This window comes from Vicugna pacos, chromosome 3 (genome assembly GCF_048564905.1).
Source record: "Vicugna pacos chromosome 3, VicPac4, whole genome shotgun sequence".
NCBI classification, from domain to species: domain Eukaryota; kingdom Metazoa; phylum Chordata; class Mammalia; order Artiodactyla; family Camelidae; genus Vicugna; species Vicugna pacos.
Window position 1 is genome coordinate 120,354,332 of NC_132989.1, and position 18,150 is coordinate 120,372,481.

The 18,150-nt window shown below is 50.0% G+C and overlaps 1 protein-coding gene and 2 long non-coding RNA genes across 9 annotated transcripts in view; 1 reads left to right on the forward strand and 2 right to left on the reverse strand.

The window, feature by feature from the left end:
• CEP72 (centrosomal protein 72) overlaps positions 1-16,170 on the reverse strand; it is a 30,406-nt gene extending 14,236 nt beyond the window's left edge. For 4 of the 7 annotated variants that reach the window (XM_072958911.1, XM_072958909.1, XM_031676911.2 and 1 more), the window contains exons 1-6: positions 16,067-16,170; positions 11,244-11,371; positions 10,383-10,575; positions 9,503-9,611; positions 2,212-2,390; positions 739-906 (exon numbers count right to left, since the gene is read on the reverse strand). In XM_072958911.1, the coding sequence (XP_072815012.1) occupies positions 739-906; positions 2,212-2,390; positions 9,503-9,611; positions 10,383-10,575; positions 11,244-11,371; positions 16,067-16,145 (856 nt within the window). In that variant the 5' untranslated portion in view covers positions 16,146-16,170. Of the gene's footprint in view, positions 1-738; positions 907-2,211; positions 2,391-9,502; positions 9,612-9,730; positions 9,936-10,382; positions 10,576-11,243; positions 11,372-15,984 lie in introns of those variants that run through there. The other 3 variants (XM_072958907.1, XM_072958908.1, XM_072958910.1) reach the window with 3 other exon arrangements.
• Positions 16,171-16,343: 173 nt separating this feature from the next.
• LOC140695733 (uncharacterized) lies at positions 16,344-17,870 on the forward strand. Its single transcript, XR_012071592.1, has 2 exons — positions 16,344-16,659; positions 17,084-17,870. It is a non-coding gene; the product is annotated as an uncharacterized lncRNA (long non-coding RNA).
• LOC140695734 (uncharacterized) lies at positions 16,439-17,189 on the reverse strand. Its single transcript, XR_012071593.1, has 3 exons — positions 17,069-17,189; positions 16,747-16,825; positions 16,439-16,594 (listed from the first exon to the last, which is right to left on the reverse strand). It is a non-coding gene; the product is annotated as an uncharacterized lncRNA (long non-coding RNA).
• Positions 17,871-18,150: the final 280 nt, after the last annotated feature.

Genomic DNA, 18,150 nt, shown 5'->3' on the forward strand with positions numbered 1-18,150 from the left:
CTTGTTTCTACAGGAGACTAAAGACCCTCCCTCCCCCAGGTGCTGAACCGCCTCCCCAGGACCCCAAGAACCAGGGCCGTCCCCCCCACCCCGGCAGGTCCTGTTGAAGCCCCTCAGCCGGAGCTCTGGGACCGTCCTACACGCGGACCGTGCAGGCACCAGAGTCTGAGATCCGCCCCACAAGGCTGTCCCCGAGCCGGGCCTCTCTTCAAGACTCAGCCTGTGTCCCGCCCCAGCCCCTCAGGCTCTCCGTGAGCACGGCCACCTACAGGGCTTCCCAGCAAACCTGGGGCCACGAGGGCTTGTGATGAACTTCTCATTTAACTTCCCTTGTTTTTTTTTCTTTCTTGTTTTTGTGAGTAGAAGTGATGTGTTACATCTCTTGTTTTTGTTTTTTTGGCAGGGGGAGGTAATTAGGTTTATTAATTAGTTTTTTAACAGAGGTACTGAGGATTGAACCCAGGACCTCATGCATACTAGGCATGTGCTCTACCACTGAGCTACACCCTCCCTCTAATCTCCCTTGTTTTTAATTTCTAAAATGTAGCTGCCATGGTAACCTGGCCCACGTGTGCACTGAAAAGAAAACACGTGTGTGAGTGAGAGCGTGTCGGGAAAGCACCGAAGCACCTCCAGACCAGGGAGCTGGACGTGGAGACGTCTGAGAGTTGCACACCCACCCACCCACGATCAGGAGTGGGGAGAGCGTCACAGCGTCGGCAGACATGAGGTGCTCACCGGGGCGAGGCGGGAAGGGCTGCGCAGGGGGCTCGCCACAGCGTGGGTCCTGAAGCTGCAGCTCCGCACACACGCCCCTGGCGCCGCTCGTCTTCCCGCGGCCCTTCCTCCGGGAGTCCCCACACTGGTGCTGCGCCGACAGCGGGCTCAGCGGACGCCGTGACTCTACTACATTGAAAACATTTTTAAAATGTTATTCCATTAAAAACTACCTTTTGGGTTTCTGACAGTAAATGATACCTGTTAAATGTGTTCCTTACATCGGGTAAGCAGGGAGACGGCTGGGTGAGTGACAGCACCAGCCGTCCCGACTGAACCCGCAGCGGCCCGGGGAGAGGGACCTAGCCCGACTCAGGAGCAGCCGTTCAGCAGGGCACCAAGGCAGACGCTACGGCCAACAGAATGCAGAAAGGGACTGTGGCCAACTGGATTAACTAGCGTGCCAAGGTGATTAAGGGAGAAAAAGACCATCTTTCCAGTAAATGGCCCTGGCACGACCGGGTACACATGGGGGACGGACACCTTCACCCGCACGCTCGCAGCATATCCACGAGCTCACTCCAGGACGGAGCTCAGGCCTGAGCACTGAGCTGCAGGACGTCGACCTGCCCCTGAGCAAAGGCAGCAGCACGCAGCATGCACCGCCAGAGAGAGAATGGTGCCCTGACTTCAAAAGCCTTCTCTCCGCAGCACTGTTAGGAAAGTGGAAGGCAAGCGGGAACGGAGACACCCTGCAGTACTAATTCTGAGAAAGGGCTCGAGTTCAATCACCAGGAAGAGCTCGTGTGACTCAACTCCAGGAAGACGCGGAAGAGAAGACGCGGAGGGACGGCCATGGAGAGAAACTGCGGGAGAGACGTGGGCACATGAGGAGGTAGTCATCACCCGCCTTCAGGAAATGCCACTTTGAACCACCACGATCGCCGCACCCCCCAGGACAGGAGCCGGCGGGAGGAAGACCGACGGTCCCACGAGCAGCAGGGTCCCGGTGGGCAGAGGTGACCCTGTAGCTGGGAGGACTCAGCCTGCTGCGTCTTCAGGGAAAGCTCTCAGGAAGCCGGCGGCAGCCACAGGGCTGACTTTCACACACAAGTCCTGGGAAAAGAGCCCCCAGCGAAGGGCATGGAGCTCAGGCCCGCGGCCCAGTTGGGTCTGAGTCCCATGCGCAGCAGTAGCTGGGAGGGGCTGCCTGCGGCCAGCGGGGGCTCAGCCCCCGGGCACAGGATGTATTTCCTCACCGTCTGTGACTATGACTGGGGCTGCCATGCAGCATGACGGCCCGCCTCAGATACACTGACTTCTCCGCTTACAACCTGTGACCCAAGTCACTGGTAGTTCCTGGGGCACCAAGACCGCAGGGAGAGGCTACACGAAAGGTCAGTTTTCGATGCCACCATGCATCCTCAAGCTGGCGGATACTGACATCTGGGGCAGGCCGGCCGCGCCGACCTTCTCCGTGGAGCAGCAGCCTACCTTGGGAGCCCTGGAAGCTGACCTCTCGCTCCTTCTGGCTGGAGCTCGTGCTCCCGGGAGGGTTGCCCAGGTCCCACTCACACTCGGCAATGAGGTTCAGGACCGCCTCGTCGTCCGCATCCATGACCAAGCACTTCCCGGCCGAGGGGTCGGCGCACGTGGCTCTGGAGTGGCGCGGTCTGCAAAGACAGGCAAAGACAGTGCCGGAGCGGCAGCCCATGCGACCCCACGAGGGAGCTGCTGCCGCCAGCAGGGCCACAAGGTCTCCGGGCGGTAGCGCTGAGGCGTCTGCTGCAAGGAGGCCGAGCAGACTCAGCCAGGACCACGGGATGGGCAGCAAGGTCTCGCGTCCCCACACCAGGCCGGCACGGGCAGGGGCCACTGGGGCTTGCTCAAGGACAGAGGTTCTAGAAGGCTCCGCCTGGCCATCCCCTGCTGCCCCATCCCCCCCGCGCACCAGCAAGGCGACGTGTGTGATCCAGAGGGCCCCCGGTGTGGAGCCCCCGATTCCTGCTTCTGCATTAAGTGAAAGCACTTCCCAACCAACTGAACGGTGAGCATCTTAGAACAGGACGTCCCTCCGTGAAAGGCGAACACACTCAGAGGGACCTCACTTCCAACAGGGCAGCGTGAGAAGTCACTCTTCAAAACAGCACTCAACCACGTACTACGAGTACTGATCCTGTGGCACCTGGTCTGACTTTGAGAGGTCTGAAACATTCCCCACTTTCTGCTAGGAAAGTCCTCCAGATGCCCTGCAGAAAGAAGGGGACTTGGGACTTGGCTTTCCGCAGCCACCCTGGGTGATAAGGACGCTGCGCCAGATCATGACACTCCGTGACCGTCCAGTCTTGAGATTATCAAGGATAGGTAAACTACACAATGTTGATGAAAGAAATTAAAGGAGATGTTAATAAATGTAAACACATCCTCGTTCATGGACTGGAAGACGAACACTCTTAAATGCCCACACCACTCAAAGCCATCTACAGAGTCAGTGCAATCCTATCGAAACCTCAATGACGTTTTTACAGAAATAGAAAAACCCACCCTAAAATGCATGTGGAATCTCAATGAACTCCAAATAGCCAAAACAACCTTGAAGACGAGTAAACTTAGAACCAGACTCGGATATGGCAAAAATGTTGGACTGAATCCGACCTGGCTTTGAAGCAACTCTGAGCAATAATGCTGAGATCTACTGGGAAAAAATGAAAGAACAGATGGGGAATATAAGCAGAGAGACTGAAATTCTAAGAACCAAAAAGAAGCATTAGAGTCAAAAACACTGTAACAGAAATGAAGAACGCTTTTGATGGACTTACTAGTGGACTGGACACAGCTGAGGAAATCATCTCTGAACTTGAGAATTTATCAACAGAAACTTCTAAAACTGAAAAGCGAAGGAAAAAAGGACTGGGGAAAAAGGACCCAGCATAGAATGCCCACGAATCATGGGGCATACAAAAGGTGTCTCACACACATAATGAGGACACAGAAGGAGAAAAGGGAGAGGAACCAAAAAAAAATTTGAAGAAGACTTGAAATTTACTCAAATTAATGTCAGACCCCAAATCACAGAACCAGGAAGCTCAGAGAACGGCGGCAGAATTAATGCCCCCAAATCACCAAGGAATATATTCAAACTGGAGAAAATCTGAGACAAAGGAAAAAATCTTGAAATGAATCAGAAAGACTCATTACTATAGGGAGTAAGACTTGCATCTACCTTCTCCTTGGAAACCATGCGAGCAGTAAAAGAATGGAGTGAAATATTTAGTGTTGAGACCAAAAAAAAAAAAAAAAACACCTAACCTAGAATTCTGTACCTGAAAATTATCCTTCAAAAGTGAAGGAGAAATGAAGACCTTCTCAGATAATCAAAAACTGAGGGAATTTGTGGCCAGCAGTCCTGCCTTGTAAGAGGTGTAAAAGAAGTTCTTCAGGGAGGAGACCGAGAGAGGTCAGAAACTCTGACCGACAGGGCAGGAAGAGCCTCTAGGACTGAGTGAAGGTGGATAAACCTCCACTTTTCCCCTTCCTAATCCACCTGGCAGATACCAGTTTGTCTGAAATGACCACACGTACTCGGCCACGTAACTTCACGTGTTACTCGCAGGATTGCAGCGTGGGCCCCAGAGAAGCGGGCGGGGAGGACTTGGGAGTCTTCTGTGATCTCGAGGCACCTGCTCCTTCTGAGGCGGGGCGGGGTGTGAAAGTGGTCTTGGGTCTCGTGACTGCAACAGGCAGGCCTCAAAGACACTGCACGTCCAGCTCCAGACGACTTCAGTAAAGCGAGTACTGCGAGCACGTGGGCCACACGGTCGTCCGCCTTCCTGGTGCACACAGAAGTTACGTTCACACTACACTGCCATCTGTTAAGTGTGCAATCGCTTATGCCAAAAAACAATGAACATGTCTTAAGAAATACCTTATTGCTAAAAAATGCTAACCATCACCTGAGCCTTCAGCAAGCTGTAGTAGCAACATCAGAGTTCGCTACCAGAGATCACCATGACAAGCGTAATGAAAAAGTGTGCAATATCGTGAGAATTACAAAAATGTGACAGAGACACGATGTGGTGCCAGAAAAATGGTGCCAACAGACTTGCTCGACGCACAGCTACCGCACCCCTTCCATCTGCGAGCACGCCATCCCGGGAAGCCCAGTAAGCAAAACTCAGCAGAGCGCAGCTGCCTGGACCGCGGGCTCCAGAGCAGCCGCCGAGAAGAGTGAGACTGTGAGGATGCCTGGCGTGCTACGAAAGGAGAGGAAACGGGACCGTGCAACGCTCACTTAAAACCGTAAAGGGAGAAAGCGAGCAGGAGCAAGAACGGAGACAAAGAGCAAGGCGACGTGCAGAAACAGTGACGAGCACGGCGGCCACTAACCCAACTGACCGACAACCCACATGAGAATCACTGGTCCAAACGCACCAACTGAAGGAGGCTGTCAGCGTGGACAAGATTCAAACCCAAAGAAACCTACTTTAAACATAAAGACATGTGGATTAAAGGTAAGCAGACAGAAGCTGACAGTAATCAAAAGCAAGCGGACGCCGCACTGCTCTCAGAAGAGCTGACTCCCGAGCAAGGAGCACGATCCGGGATAAAGAGGGGCCTGTGTAGACCGCGGGGTCAGTTCGCTGAGACGACGACAGTCCCTGACATGTCTGCACCTCTCAAAACAGCATCACATTATATGGTGTGAAACTGACAAAACGGCGAGGAGAAGTGGCCGGGCCACTTCAACGGCCTCCACCAGAGCCAGCCAGGCCAGCAGGGGGAGGTCCTGCCTTCCAGGACACAGCTGAGCGCCCCACCCAGCAACTGGATGCAGGGACATCCACAGCAACCTCACCCAACAGCAGCAGGGCACACAGGCTTCCCAAGCTCACCTGGAACACTCACCAAGACAGACCACATGCTGGGCCACAAGACACACCTTCACAAATTTAAGTCACGTGATATTTGCTCTCAGGACACAGTGGAATTAAACTAGTAGTAAAATAAATAACAGGAAGATAACTGGGAAATCTCAAAAAAAAAAAAACCCACAGAGATTAGACAGCTTATTTCCAAGTGACACACGAGTCAAAGAAATCTCAAAAGGAACTTAAAAATATTTGGGAAGGTGCAGAGAGAAAGGAACCCGCCTACACTGTTGGTGGGGATGTATACAGGTGTAGCTGTTATGGAAAACAGTTTGGAGGTTCCTTAAAAAACTAAAAATAGACCTACCCTATGATCCAGCAATCCCACTCTTGGGCATATATCCAGAAAAGATGAAAACTCTAATTCAAAAAGACACGTACCTTAATGTTCACAGCAGCACTATTTACAATAGTCAAGACATAGAAGCAACCTAAATGTCCATCGACAGATGACTAGACAAACAAATTGTGGTGGAATACTACTCAGCCATAAAAAAGAATAAAATCATGCCATTTGCAGCAACATGGATGCACCTAGAGATTATCATACTAAGCAAAGTCAGTCAGAAAGAAAGAAAAATACCATATGGTATGACTTATACAAGGAATCTAAAAAATGGACACAAATGAATTTATGTACAAAACAGAAACAGACTCACAGACACAGAAAATAGACTTACAGTTACCAAAGGGGAAAGTGTAGGTGGGAGGGATAAATTAGGAGCCTGGGATTAGCAGATACACACTACTGCACGTAAACTAGATAAATAGATCAGTAACAGGGTCCTAGTGTACAGCACAGCAACTATATTCAGTAGTTTGTCATAAACTACAATGGAAGAGAACTTGCAAAAGAACACACACACACACATATATATATAAAACTGAATCACTTTGCTATACACCAGAAACTAACACAACATCTTAAATCAACTGTACTTCAATTTAAAAAAAAGTGATTTACGAAAATAAATATGTTCAACTAAATGAAAAAGAAAATACACCTTATCAAAATGGGTGGGATGTAGTAAAAGCAATGTGCAGAGGGAGATTCACAGCACTGAACGTAAATATCAGAAAACAGTAAGATCTAAAATCGACAGTCTAAGCTTCTACCTTAGGAAACTGAGAAAACAAACCAGATCCAGTGTAGGAAGAAGAAAACAAACACTAAAAACCAGAGCAGAAACCAGTGAACCCGCAAACAGGAAACCAAAAAAGAAAAAGCAAAAAACTCCAAGGTTCGTTATTTGAAAAAAGGATCAATAAAATTGAAAAACCTCTATGCCAGGTGAACCAAAAAAAAAAAAAAAAGACAAATTACTAATATCAAAATTGAAAGAAGAGGCACCCCATGGGCATCGAGAGGATAACAGGAATACAAATATGTCCCAAATGAAATGGAGCAATTCCTGGAAAGAAACAATCTACCAAAACCCACACCAGGAGAAATAGATAATCTGAACAGACTTGTGCTTATCAAAGACATTGAGTCAAAAGTTAACAGCCTCCTGAAATACCAGGTCCAGGTGGGCTCAATGGTAGATTCTATCAGACACTTAAGGAAGAAATTATACCAACTCTCTACCATCTTTTCCAGAAGACAGAAGCAGCAGCAGAGGGAATACACCCTAGCTCATTCCAAGAGGTCAGCATTACCCTGATCAGAACCAGCAAAGATCACACAAGGAAACTATAGAGCAGTACCTCCCGTAAACACAGATGCAAAAATCCTCAACAAAGTATCAGCAAATTGAACCCAACGACATACAAAAAGGACTCTGCACCATGACCAAGGGGGATTTATTCCAGGACTGTGTGGCTGGTTCAACATTTGGAAAAAAAAATCAATGTAATTCATCACATCAACAGGCTAAAGAAGAGAAGTCATATGACCAGATCAATAGATGCGGAAAAAGCATCTAACAAACGCAACACCCACTCATGATAAAAGCGGTCAGCAAGCCAGGCACAGAAGGGAAACTCCTCAATGTGATCAGATATGAGGCAAGGGTGCTTTGCAACATCCTACTCCAAGTCCCAGCTCACGTAACGAGACAAGAAAAGGAAATACAGACTGGGTACACAGGCTGGGAAGGAAGACGCGAGACTGTCTTTGTTCACAGATGACGTGATTGATCACCTACATAGAAAATCCCCAAGAAACAACCAACCAACAAACAAAACCTCCTGGAACTAATGAGTGATCACAGAAAGATTGCAGAATTCAAGGCACAGGGGTCACACTGTGGCCCCTAAAACAGATGCGCAAGTCCCAACACCCCAGAACATGACCTTATTTGGAAATAGGGTCTTTGCAGCGGTAAAGGAGTTAAGACGAGGTCGTCAGGGTGGGCCCTGATCCAGTGTGACTGGTGTCCTTGCAGAGGGGAGACTTGAACAGAGGGATGGATGTGCAGTTTGGGGAGGTCCGTGAAACAGCCAGAGTGGGGCGCACATACCAGCCAAGGAGCACCAAGACTGTGAGCAAACCAGAGATGCTGGGGTCGTGGATGGATTCTCCCTCAGAGCCTCCAGAAGGGAGCAACCCTGCCAACACCCTAACTTCAGACTTACAGCTTTAACTGGAAGACGATAAGGGTCTGTTATTTTAAGCCATGTCTGTGGCACTTTGTCACCATCAGCCCTACAAAATTCTACACGAAATCAGCCTAGTCTGAAAGAAGGAAGTGAGGGAAGAGGGCGCCAGGGGAGGTATCTGCGGGAACAGACCCCAGAGATCTGAAACTGATCACAAGCCATCAGAACAGAAGCTGGCTCAGTATGGACTACAGCTCAAACCCAGCCCACAGCTTGTGTGAACAGCTCTGATGGAACACAGTCATTCACCGGTGTATTGCCTATGGCTGCTTCCCTGTCACACAGGCAGGGCTGAGGAGCAGAAACACAGATCTTATTGTCCACAGAGCTAAAATATGTACTCTCCAGCCCTTGACAAAAAAGTCAGCTGACCCCTACATTAGAGGAATTTATGGATGAGCTAAGGCATCCATAAACTGCAAGAAAATGAAAGCTACTGAAAGCTTCAGACAAAACAAATGGCATCCAAGAGTACGTAATCCTGGCACATTATAAGCCAGGTACACACCGCTGACTGCCTTGTATGCTTTAGAACCAACCCATACACATGAGGACTCTTATGGCTCAGAACACAGTTAGACACCACCAACCCTGACGATCTAAAATCAAACATAGGGGGAGGGCAGAGCTCAAGTGGTAGGGTGCGTGCTTAGCATACACGAGGTCCTGGGTTCAATCCCCAGTACCTCCTCTAAAAATAAATAAACAAACCTAATTACCTCTCCCCCAAAAAAGAAATAAAAAAGAAAAATAAATAAAATTTAAAAAATAAATAAATGAAGTCAAACATAAGATGCAGGAGCCGGGAGGCAGCGAGAAGCAGGTGGGCGCAAGCCCCCACGGCCGGGAACGGGAAGAGGAGGCTCCTCACATCCAGAAATGGCAAAGCGTCTGCACTGCTTGGAAATGAGAAAGTCATTCAAACAGAACCCGGAAGCAGAAACAATGACAGAAGGGAAAGCAGCCGCCCCTGAGGAGTGGGCCAGGACTCGGGAGAAGCCTTTTGTGCTCTGTGTCTTACATGAGTTGCTTTAACAGACATTTTTGATACTGCAAAATAACGTAGGGAAAATGTGGACAACAGTGAGAGAGACTGTCCCGCAGTCTCCTTGAGCCCCAAGTGGTACCCGGCACCTCTCCTTCCCTCTGCCCCCGCATGTCTACCCTCTGATGGGCACTTGGCACAGAAAGAAGTTTACATCTTTCCTTCAGCCTCGACACTCCTCTCAATGTTCAAACCCTACTTCTGTTCATACCTTTCGACTCTGAAAGCAGTTGGGAAGCTCTGCTTTGAGTCCAGTGATTCCTCTGAAGCAAAATGCAGCTGGGATGCTTCCCGCTCGCTCTCCCTCACAGGGCGGTCATCTAGAGGGAAGATACCACAGAGAAACTAGCAGACAAGGCCATGAGGAGGGCGCCAGGCCCGACAACCAATCCTCCTGGTGCACCTACCGGCCTCCCCTTGGGAGTGAGGTGTCCCTCACCTGTCTGGCCGCACAATGCGTGACAGGACTGTCACCCCCTGCTCCAAGACTTCCGTCCCCTGGGGGCTGAGCCTGCCATCGCGTCCCCCAGAGGACTGGGCAAGCAGGTAAAGCAAGGCTGGGCTCTGGAGGCTACACCTGGTTTCCCAGAGATGATGAACGCGGATTCCCAGAGGGTGGGCGGCCACACCAGGCTCGCTCCTCAGGCCCCTTGGAAGCAGGAAAGGAAAAACGTGCAAATTCGCACGCATGCAAGGCCTCCTCGTGTCCTCTGAGTGCACGTCCTGAGGGCTGTGTGAGGTTCCCAAACCGCACTGAGCACCCCTGACAAGTGTTCACGGGTGAGGACCCTGAACACACTCAAGAGAGGACCCCCAGCCATGGGCTGACACGCAGGTTTGCATCCTCAAACCCGCAGGACTAGAACAAGACTTTCAACTGTCCAGTGTGTGCCCTGGGCCCGAGAAGACTCCACTCGACCACAATCCTCTTCCTTCAAAGCTCCGAAATGCTAGGGTCGGCCCATGGGAGCTTGCCCCCAGCCCCCTCCCCAGGCAGCTCCCCTGCTAGAAGAGGAAATCAGCCTCCCTTTCCCGAAGGTCCAGAGCGCAGCGCCAGGCAGCCCCACGAGGGTGCGTGCAGCCAGCCCTACCCAGCCGCCGGAGCCCTGGGAGCAGGTGCACCATGAAGAGGCGGTAGCCGGGCTCGCTCTTCACCACGGGGTTCAGCCGGAAGTCTGCATCCGAGAGCGCGGGCAGCGCACGGAGCCGGAACAGCTCGGCAGGCGAGGAGATGCGGTTGTAGTAGAGGCTGAGGCGCTGCAGCGCGACCAGGTGCTCGATGCCCTGCGGGGACAGGCGCCAGGGCGGGTCACTTCACACCAGCACGAGACCCCGCCCGCGCCGTCCTGGGACAGAAGAGGAGCGTGAGTTCCCAGTTCGCACACGGTGACACGCCCGACGGGAAATGGGCCAGGGGGGCTCTGCCGGGGGAGGGAGCTCACACCGGACCGAAGGCATCGCAGTCCAGGGCAGCCACGTCCTGCCCTCCTCTCTCCCAAGGCTCCGCCGCCTCCCACACGTGCCCACTCGCCGCCCACGGGCAACTTCTGACCCCACCAGGACAAGCACCTCCCGTGTCAGGCACACAAGCCATTCAAGGGCCGGAGCACAGTGCATGTGGATGAAGAAAGGGCAGCTGATAAAGCATAAGGAGTGACACCCCCACATCGTCTGCCAGGCCTTATCCTGTTCCCATGAAAGATACAACCACCTTCATCAGAGCCGTGACTTCTGGTTGTCCCAGGAGTTCAAAAATGCAATGTGATGCCTAAGAAATCCGGCTCACGGTAAACACAAGAAGACCAGCACAACGATTGTAACCATTGTGAAGCGTACAGTTTACAAGCACTGTAAGCACAGCTGCAAAGCACACTGCATTCTTACTATAAATGTACCCTCCACTGCTACTGACAGCAAGGAATTTTCTTTTAAGAAACAAACCTAAAACTTACCTCTAGACTAACCAAGGAGTTGCGTGACAGATCTAGAGACCTCAGACCTGTTAAATTCATCAAGGAGTTTCCTAGGTGAGTAATTTTTTCTTGGTAAGTTCCAGGAATAGATAATGACTGAAGTTCAGCTAAGAACAGAAAATGACGAGGTTTTAACTTCATTATTGCCTTGGAAATCAGTTACTGCAGTAAAAGTGAGACAAAGCAGCCTCATAATCTGAAAAAGGCACAAACACAAGCACACCTCACTTCAAATCTGAGTGTCAACACCGAAGCGCGGGAACCACACGAGAAGTTTGAGCTCACTGACCTCCAACACATCTCAGGCCCAGACCCTGCCCAGGCCCCGTACTTCTCCCTCCAAAGCCCTCTCCCCAGGAAGCCCTCCTGGGGAGTTCCCGCTTCCATGCCTGACTGCTCAGCCCCGCAGCCCATGTAGCCCCGGTGCAGGGATCTAAACCTGAAACCCATCGGGAGTTACCCTGCCCTCAACATGCCATGACACGTCGGGGCCCACCGCGTGCTCGGTCACCACGTGCCTCCACATGGCACACCCAGTAAGCAGCCGCCCAACAAATGCCATTACAAAAATAAGTTCCTGTCATCAAATAGACAGTTGTGTCTGCGTACACCAATATCTTCCCAAGAACATCTATTTTTAAAACACGTCTTGATTAAACTTGAAACTGGTTTGGGGGCTACCAGTTCCAGGCAAGACAGAGTAGACACATTTCACCCTGTTCCTCCCCACTTATTAGACCTAAAAACCCTGGACAACACAGGAAGCAAACACCAGGTGACTCTAAAGGGTGGGGACAGAAGGCCGACTGTCCGGGGACCTCAAGAAAACGTGCCTACACATCCTGGTCTGAATGCCAGAGAAGCTGGCAGCCCAGAAACACGACGGACACTGACCAGAAGGTAAGGGTGAGCCTGCCACTCAGGGTCAGAGGGACGGGGGTGGCCTCGCAGAAAGACTCCTGACAACCTCGGCCCCACTCCAGCCCAACCCCAAGGAAAAAATGCACCTTGTCCCCCGTCCTTGCACAGTGGCCAGCACTGGGGCCGTGTGCGGGGACCCTGATGGCCGCCCTGGGCTGCTGTAATGAGGTAGTGCCCCATCTTCCTGGTCCACAGGCGCCTGCAGAGACTGTGTGTGACAGGAGCCTGGCCACCACCTCAGCACCAAGGCAGCACCCAGTCAGTGCCCATACTGAGTAACGAGATTCACACAGAAGGCAGAGTCCCAATCAAAATGACCAATCAAAAATGACCCAGAATAGGAAAATCTCAGTTTGAATGAGAGAAAATAATCAACAGACACCAACACTGAGACGACAGAAATCAGAACTGTCCACCAAGAATCTTAAAGCCACTGACAGAAAAATATGTCAGTGAGCAATTATGAATGCTCTTGAAACAAACGAGAAAATAAGAATTCTTGGCAAAAAAATAGAACCTAAAGAAGAAACAAATAGAAATTTCAGAAATGAAAAATACAATAACTGAAACCAACAAAGAAAACACCACAGGAGCAGTTCAATAACAGAATGGAAAAGACAGAGTAAAAAACTCAAAGAATAAATGCAAAGATAAACACAGTTGTCCTATCGCCTATCGGAACCACAGAGAGAAAACAGCCTTTATACACAGAGCCTCAGGGGCCCGTGCAGGAAGGAAAACCAATCTAACATTCATGTCTTTGGGGTCCCAGGGGAGTTCCAATTAGAGTTTCAACAAGAAGAGAATGATAGTATGGCTAAAATTTAAAATTTTTTAAATTAAATCATGGCCAAAAACTTCCAAAATTGGGCAAAACACAGTAAACTACACATTCAAGAAGATGAGAAAACCCCAAACAGAATAAAGGTAAAAACTGACACATCAGAATCAAACTTGTAAACATTAAAGACAGTGAAAAATCTTGAGAGCAACCAGAGAGAAAGGTGTTACCCAGAGGAAAAGCAATTCCATGGAAGCCTGAAGGAAGTGCTGTCACACCTTTCAAGTGCTGAAAGAAAAGAACTTTCAGCCCAGGAATCTATATCCACCAAAAGCAGCCTTCAGGACCAAAGGTAAAATAAAGATATTCTCAAAGAGGAAACACTAAGAGAATCTGTCACCAACACACCTGCCCTAAGATAACTGCTAAAGAAAGATCTTCAAACATTAAGGAAAGATAAAAAAAAAAGGAAACCTGGAACATCAGAAATGCAGAAAGAATAATGAAACAAGCAAACATGTGGCTGTTTCCTCCCAAGCTATTTAAAATGTCAGATGACTGTAAAAAAAAAAAAGTATCATTACTGTGGTTCTTTGGTACACAAAGGAAATGTCTAGACAACTAAATTATAAAGTAGGAGAATAATGAAATCTAAATTGTAAAATTTCTACATTCACCTATGTGGTACACTGTCCACACAAGTAGACTGTGTTAAACCACATAAACATACTGTAATTTGTAAAGCAACCACTAAAAAAGTTATACAAATAGCTATACTCAGAAATATAATATATAAATCAAAATGGAATATTAAAAAATACCACAGGAGAAATGGGAAACGAAGAAAAAACAAAGGGAAAACCAGAATAATAAATGGCATGCTTACACTCTGCTACATTAATATTTACATTAAATGTAAATGGCCTAAATACATTATAAAAGACAGAAACTGACAGAGTGTCTAAAAATGATCTACAGTATACTCAGTCTACAAGAAACTCATTTCAAATATTATGATATAGGTAGGGTTAAAGATGAAATTGTAAACAGATGGATAAAGATACGCCCTGCAAACACCAAACAAAAGAACACTGGGGTGGCTACACTAGTATCAGATAAAGCAGATGTCTCACCACAGACAATTACCAGGGAGAAGGAGGAACACTACATATGCTACGTGGGTCACTCCAACAAGAAGACATAAAATCCTAAGCGTGGATGCACCAAACAGCACAGCTTCAAACCAGATGAAGTGAAAAGAGAAACAGACAAATCCACAATTACAGTTAGGGGTTTCAATACCCTTCTGGTAATTAACAGAATCACCAGACAGAAAAATCAGCAACCTATGAAAGAACTGAGTATCGTAAGTCAACACGACCAAACTGACATTTACATAACACTCCAGTCAATGATAGAGTACATATTCCTTCCAAGTGCACTGGGAACACTCACCAACATAGGCCAGATCTTAGGCCATAAAACAAACCTCAGCAAATTTAAAGCAGCTTAATCATACAGAGTATGTTCCCTGAACATAGTGGAATCACACCAGAATCAAGAAGATAAACAAACTAGGAAAAACTCCAAACACATGAAAATGAAAAAACACACTTCTGAACAATCCATAGGTCAAAGAGGAAGTCACAGGAAATCCAAAACATACTGATTATGGGGTACACCAGAAACTGACACACTGTAACTGACTACAATTAAAAAAAAACACATTAGACTGAATGGAAATGAAAACACAACATAACAAAACTTGTGGATGCAGCTAAAGTTGTGCTTAGAGGGAAATTTATAGCACTAAATGTGTATATTATATGAAAAAGGCCTCAAATCAGTAATCTAAATTTTCATCTCAATAATCAGGAAAAGAAGAGCAAAACAAACGCAAAGCAGCAGAAAGAAGAACATAATACAAAATACAGGATAAGATAGAATCAATGAAATCTGAAACCAGTAAACCAATGGAGAAAAACCCATCCAACCAAAAGCTGGCTCACTGAAAAGATTAATAAAATTCATAAACCTCTAGAAAGGCCAACAAAGAGAAGACAAAAATGACCAGTATCAGGGATGGAAGAAGTCCACACAAACATTATAAGCGATAAGGAAATACCGCAAACTCCATACACATAAATTCAACAACAAGATGAGTCAGTTTCACAAAATCCCAGACAACTACAAGCCACCTAAGATGAAGCTGATAATAGGAATAGTTCTGTAACAAGCAGAGAAACTGAATTTGTGACTCAAATACAGGAATTTCCAGGCCCATAAGGTTTCTATGGAAAAGTCCCTCAAAGAAAAATGAACACCAATTTACACAACATCTGCTAGAAAACAGAAGAGGAGGCAACGACCAACTATTTCACAAGCTCAGCATTACCTTGACGCCAAAGCCAAACAAAAACAGGAAAAACAAAACTAGCAACCAACATTCCCCCACGAACACAGGTACAAAGATCCTCAGCACAGGAGAGGCAGAGTCTGGGAGTACTCTAGAGGAGGCCTAGGACAGGAGGGCGGGCTCCTCACTCCAAGAAGGAAGGCGGTTCAAGCTTTTTGAGAACCAATCTCATTCACCTTATTAACAGGTGGAAGAAAACCCGCTAGGTCTTACTAACTAATGCAAAAAGCACTGCCAAAACCGCGAAGCAAACCAGGCCTGTAAGGAGCTCCCTGCACAGTCCGCGAGGGTGGGCTGGGTCCGCATCTCTCTCCGGCTCAGCGCAGAACCCCCAGCCCCCCTCCACCTCTTCCCCACTTCCGCCCCCCTCCCCTCCCAGCCTACCTCCACTCCCTCTCCCTGCACGGCCCCCACCCCCACTTCGGGCTCCCCTCCCCGCCCCCAGGCCTGCCCCTCACTCTCCCACCCCTCCCCTCCCCGCCTACCCCCACCCACCCCACCCTCCCTCCCTGCCGGACCCCCACCCACACTTCGGGCTCCCCTCCCCGCCCCCAACCCCAGGCCTGCGGCCGTTCGGGAATCGTGAGTTTGTGCTTCGGCACCTCTGGCCTGACGGGTCCGCCAGCACCGCGGCGGGAACCTCGCGCCTCAGTCGGCGCAGTCCGCCCGCCGCCCGGCACGCACCCAGGTCGCAGTGAGGCGGCAGGCCGCTCTTCTCGCGGATTTTCTCCTCGCTCAGCACCAGCCGCCCCGCCGGCGCCATGCTTTCAAACGGCGCGCACCTGCCCGCGCCTGCGCACTAGGGCCGCCAGGGGCCGCGGGGCGGCGGGGGCGTGGTCAGAGATTCGGGGCGGGGCCGGGCTTGAGGGGCGGGGCTAAGGACAGCAGTCGGGTGCGGGAAAGCGGTGAGGTCTCTGGAAGGAGGGGCTATGCAAAGTTGGAGCGCGCCCAACGGCTTACCCGGGGACCCGTCCTCCCTGGGGACCCGCCCCACTTGGAGACCCCGCCCCACCTGGGGACCTCCCCAACCTGCCCACCTCCAGATTTGCCGGTGTCCTGGGTTCCAGGTGCCCCAGGTTCTGCCCATGGCCCCCTCTACATGCGGTCTCGGTGCTCTCCCGCCGCGGTCACTGGGCGGCTGCAGGTCCTGCTCTGTCCCTTTCCTCAATTTCCAGGCGATGAAATCTGGAGTCTGAACTTGAAACTCACCAGCTGAGCAAGGGGTTCACAGAGTGTCCGTCGTCCCACTAGGCCTTTAGGGAAGACCTCCATTCCAGGTCCAAATCAGCCCCAGGCAGCCCAAGCCCTACGGTGCTCCCTCCCTCCCAGGCCTCCTGGTGTCTGGGGTGCCCCTACCACCTCACCCCACATTTGACTGGCTTGCTGGTAACATCCTCCAGCGTGTCACATTCTGGGTGGTGACACAGAGGGGTGGAGATGGGGCTGTGGGCACAGAGGAGAAGGGGAGGTGTAGACAGGATGTCAGCACGGGGGGGGGGTAGACAGGGGTGTAGGGGAGGGGTATGGGGGTGTATGCAGGTGGTGCATCAGGGTACAGAACCCCCCCATGAGCAGGGCAGAGCCTCAGGACTGATGTGCCAGGCTCAAGGGGTCCTGTGTCGAGTGGCTCATTGAGACCCGCAAACACCCGGTAACACTTTGAGTCAAGATTGCTGTGTAACTGACCAAATTTCCATCCAGATGCTGCCCAGGGTTCTGCTTCGTACAGGACCGTGGAGGGACTCTGGCACACCTGAAGCCGGGAATGCAGTCACCAACCAGGTGTCCCCTGAGTGGAGCTGTTGCAACCAGGAGGCTAGGAACAGTGAGCAAATATCCTGGCTTTCAGAAGTAAACAGAGGTAAACAAAAGGTTTGTGTCACTGCCCCCCAGAGAAGTTGGCCAATGCCCAGCCCACACCAAACACGGCTGCTGCCTCTTGCTGCTGGTCACTTCTGGCCAGGCAGCCCAGTCTCAAGCTCTCTACAGCTTTCTAGAGCATTCCGCAGAGGCTTCCAGACCATCATCCTCGAGCCCCAAACCACAGGGTCAGTCTGGAGGGGTCCTCCCAGGCACTGGCAGCCTGGGATGTCTTGGAATTTTCCTATACTTTTCCAAGTGTGGGTCCAGCCTAGCCGAGTCCAGGCAGTTGGTGTAGATGAGAGCAGATCAGGGTGAAGTACAAACAGAACCTGAACTTAATTAACTGGTTTCCCAACTACAAAGTGAGTGAGAGTTCTGATAGCCATCCCTCTTGCCTCTGTCATCTGTAACTATCAACTGCTGAAATGGTCACTGACTACTGACTGAACCTGAGTGCAAACTGAACCTAGGTGCTATCAGAAAAACAAAACTGTAAGGAGATGTTTGCCTTCAAGAAGCTTACAGTTTATAGCACAGCATGTGCTTGAAACGCTGTTTCGGGAAAACTTTTGTGAAACTGAAAAATGCCCCTTTTCCTGCAAAGAATCCATGCAAAATCCTTGGACCCTATGAATGTTACCTTTACAGCAAAAGATGAGCTTAACCTAAGGATGTGAAGAGGAGTGCATCCTGGATTTTCTGGGTGGGCCCTAAACGCAATCCTGTGTCCTTAGACAGAAAGGAAGACTCGGAGAGACACACACACTCAGGACCTCGCAGGATGACAGAGGCAAAGGTTGGGGTGATGTGGCCACAAGCCCAGGGATGTCTGGAGCCCCCAGCAGCTGGAAAAGGCAGGAAGGACCCTCTCCTAGCCCCTGCAACACCTTGATGCCAGACTCTGG